This window comes from Gaeumannomyces tritici, assembly GCF_000145635.1.
Source record: "Gaeumannomyces tritici R3-111a-1 unplaced genomic scaffold supercont2.225, whole genome shotgun sequence".
Taxonomy (NCBI): domain Eukaryota; kingdom Fungi; phylum Ascomycota; class Sordariomycetes; order Magnaporthales; family Magnaporthaceae; genus Gaeumannomyces; species Gaeumannomyces tritici.
Genome location: NW_008804769.1, coordinates 30 through 3,316, shown reverse-complemented (window position 1 = coordinate 3,316; position 3,287 = coordinate 30). Strand labels below are relative to the sequence as shown.

General features: G+C 54.5%; 2 protein-coding genes across 2 annotated transcripts; both read right to left on the bottom strand.

The window, feature by feature from the left end:
* Nucleotides 1–267: 267 nt before the first annotated feature.
* On the bottom strand, nucleotides 268–1,481 carry GGTG_14293 (hypothetical protein; the record flags this gene model as incomplete). The annotated part of the gene is made up of 3 exons (XM_009232220.1): nucleotides 268–534; nucleotides 586–808; nucleotides 1,309–1,481. The coding sequence occupies 3 exons, from the start codon at nucleotides 1,479–1,481 to the stop codon at nucleotides 268–270; spliced, it is 663 nt and encodes a 220-aa protein (XP_009230484.1).
* Nucleotides 1,482–1,762: 281 nt separating this feature from the next.
* GGTG_14292 (hypothetical protein) lies at nucleotides 1,763–2,602 on the bottom strand (the record flags this gene model as incomplete). The annotated part of the gene is made up of 2 exons (XM_009232219.1): nucleotides 1,763–2,259; nucleotides 2,350–2,602. The coding sequence occupies 2 exons, from the start codon at nucleotides 2,600–2,602 to the stop codon at nucleotides 1,763–1,765; spliced, it is 750 nt and encodes a 249-aa protein (XP_009230483.1).
* Between the last annotated feature and the right edge of the window lie 685 nt (nucleotides 2,603–3,287).

Genomic DNA, 3,287 nt, shown 5'->3' with positions numbered 1-3,287 from the left:
GCAGTTCCTCCGTTTGTACCGAACCGCCATTATGGCAATTCCCCCATCTGTCACGTGGATACCGTCGTTTTCATAAAGCTGGAGGATGTCACCAGCCTGTAGATTTATGGGCTGCAATTCGCGTTCTGGTGTGATGGCTTTGGAGTCGGTGCTTGCTTTCGGCTTGCTAAGATAAATCGTGGGATTTTTTCGCAGGTTTTTGATGGCGATTGCTCCTTCGACCTGATCCCCATCAATTTCTTCGGTTTGGGTGCTGTTAAAATCTTGCTAGTCAGCAGATGCTGGCCCATATAAGCATCGTTGTAAAACGTTGGCGCCGGACCTTCGTGGCTCTTCGTGAATCAAGGTTTCCATTCCTCGTGGCACTGGCACTCTAGCAGCCTGGGGTTCCAGTGGCTTCGGAAGCACAATGATCACCAACATTTGACCCTTGCTCGGTACCAGGGCGTTTTCGACCCAAAGGCACTCCAGGCCGTGATCGAAGGTGATGCTTAGCCCTCTGGCTTTGGCTTGTGCAACAACAATGGTATTAAACTTGACACTTCGTTAGGCACGGTTGGCAAACGGGTAAACCTGTCGACTTACGTAGTCCCTGTTGTATAACGAGGCAACTGGTTGCAGTAGTGGTAAATGCGACATCGGCAACCGCCATAGGCCTCCCCTTTCTTCCACCGGTGTCATGTCTCGGGCGGAAAAGCGGACCCTACCAGCGCTTTCCCGCATATCCAGCAAATTTTCGATTTTGAAAGGGGGATCCATGACGGACCTGTTGAACTTGGCTGTTGTCGGAGTCGGGATCGGACACCTGCTGAAGTCGGGCGGCAAGCGGGGCAACGGGCTGTGACACAGCGGCACGACGTGGTTAAGCCGCCGCCCCGCCGGGCGCCGCCTTATCGCGTCTTATCGCTTTTGATCGAACGGATTGGCTCATTCCAGAATGATGTCACCCCACCAAACCAATCAGCATCGCCCCTCACCCCCGCTTAGCGATGGCCGTCCGAGCTGGGGGAAGTGTCGGAAAATCATTCCTCCATCCCCGACTTCCCCTGAACTCCTCGTCCGGCGCCTCCCTTTTTGCATTCCCACGACCGGTGGGGTGTTGCTTGGCGATCCCGGAACTCGATTGAGCTGTTCGCGCTGCTCGAGCCCTTCTGGCTCGGGGGCGCGGGCGCCGTCGTGTTTTGACCGTGGGTGCAGGAGTCCAATGAACTGGTTGTAGTCCATCGGAATTTCGGCGGGGAGCATCAAGTCTCGCGAACCCTTCGGTCAGATCAACTTAGCCCCATTGGCCCAGCTGTCTCCGCCCACCCGTAAGAGTCGATATGCCTTCGAGGTCCGTCGATTTTGAACTTGGAAGGCGGCCCGGTGGAGCCACGCGTAAATCGTTTCGCTGTTGGGCCAGGCGAGGGCTTAGGATGGGCGTTGATGCAGGCGGCCTCCTTCATCTTCTTTACGTGGTGGTTCGGGAACTCCCTTATCATGTCGGCCTGCCCGCCGGCTTGTCGTACGTCCGCAGCCTGTTAAGGCTGTCCGGTTTGCACTGGCGTATATGGTCGGTCAGGCTGGAAATCGCATTTCCGTGGTCTTCCCACCGCCTCCGGAAGCCGCTTGCACCAAGGGTCCCAGCCCTCTTAACACTATTATCATGTCCACCCAAAATATAATTTTGTCTTCCTAAAACGGTGTTTGCTTTTAAATGGGGGCTTGTGATACATTTTTCACTAATTTAAGCAAGCGCTTTAAAACTGGGAAAGTCCGCATCTTATTCTAAAAAGCCCATTTTTCTTCCGTCAGACTCCTTCAAGGTCTGCATAAAGCTCAGATCTTCTTCGGGAGGCGGAGCAAGCGGCGGCGGAAGAGGCGGTGACGGAGGAGGCGGCGACCACCTTACAGTAATTTCCGCTGCGGTTGGCTGCTTCCACATAACGGCAACACTGGTTCCCTTCTCCTCGCCCTTAACTTTCACTGGCATGTCCATGACATGTTTAAACCCTTTTTTCGCGTACTGGGGTTCCCCCATTCGGCTGGCTTCGACCAAACAATATCCCCTTCCGGCCTCCTTCACAAATTCCTCAAGGAGCATCGCTGCAGCGCCGCGGCAACGAAAGGGACGATCTGTTACGAGCAGGTGTATGGTGAACCATTTTTGAATACCGGCTTCCTTGATCTTGTCCCGGATCCACGCGCTGGCTTTTTCGAAAACGTCCGTTCGGGAGCCGACGAGCTTGAATTTTTCGGCGAGGTCCTCCGGGGGACATTCTGGTCCAAAGAAGGATTAGCAAATTAGTGAATCTGTATATAAAACAGGAGTCCGGAGAGAGGAGAGATATGGCGGAGCGAATCCCTCACCATCTCGCTGCTCGGCAGGAAAGTGGCTCTCCTGGGTCCAGACGGCGAACGCAATTACGTTCCCGTCTTCCACGATAACGTGACACTTGGAGAGCAACTTCTTGAGCCTGAACTCCCAAATCGACTCCATAACCCCCGGGTATATGGAGTGGAGTGGCCACTCATATAAGTAAGTAACATCGTCTGGCATAGAGATCACTGTGATCTCGACAAGCCGTGGGAGGTCACCGGGCTCGGCCTTTCGGCGCTCCATATTTGCCGTATTTTCCTGATTTCGGCGTGGATGGTAATGTCGAATAATCACCAGTCGAAAAAACCAGCGAGGTGCGTCCGTATATATGCTGCATAGGGCCGTCTAGTGGCGTTCCTTCACCGCGTTTAGAAGATTGTGTTCACCCGTACGTCGAGGGTGGGCGATGGGCTTAAAGCTAAGTTGGCACAGGTAAGCGCACTTGAATCCTTGTTCCGCAGCCTGCCTACTGCCCACTGCTTGTACTTTCGAGCCAGAGGCGGCAACAGCTGTCCCAACCTCTCTCCAGGCCGACGCCCTTACTCGAAGCAGCTGCCTTAACGTCAGGCATGCGTTGGCCTGCATATGCAACCTGCGAAATACGAAGTGACTGGCAACTTCGAGGAGGTATAGGTCCAGGTTCGGCAATTTCGCCAGTCGTACCCGTTGTCGGGTTTATGCCCGAAACGGTCGGGGCGTAAATTCACTCCATCAGGACTCGCGCGGCGGATTGTCGCATTTGGGGCTAGTACACGGTTGGGCAGAGCAGCCGGTGCTAGCAACGGTGGCGGGGGGTGGGTTTACAAAAAGAAGTTGGCTGCGAAGCTGCGTATGCAGGGGCCAGGATTAGGGCGGCGACTTTCAAGCGTCGCGGTCGGCCAACAAATATATGTATGCCCAATGTGGCTTTGCCATAATGCCAACTCAC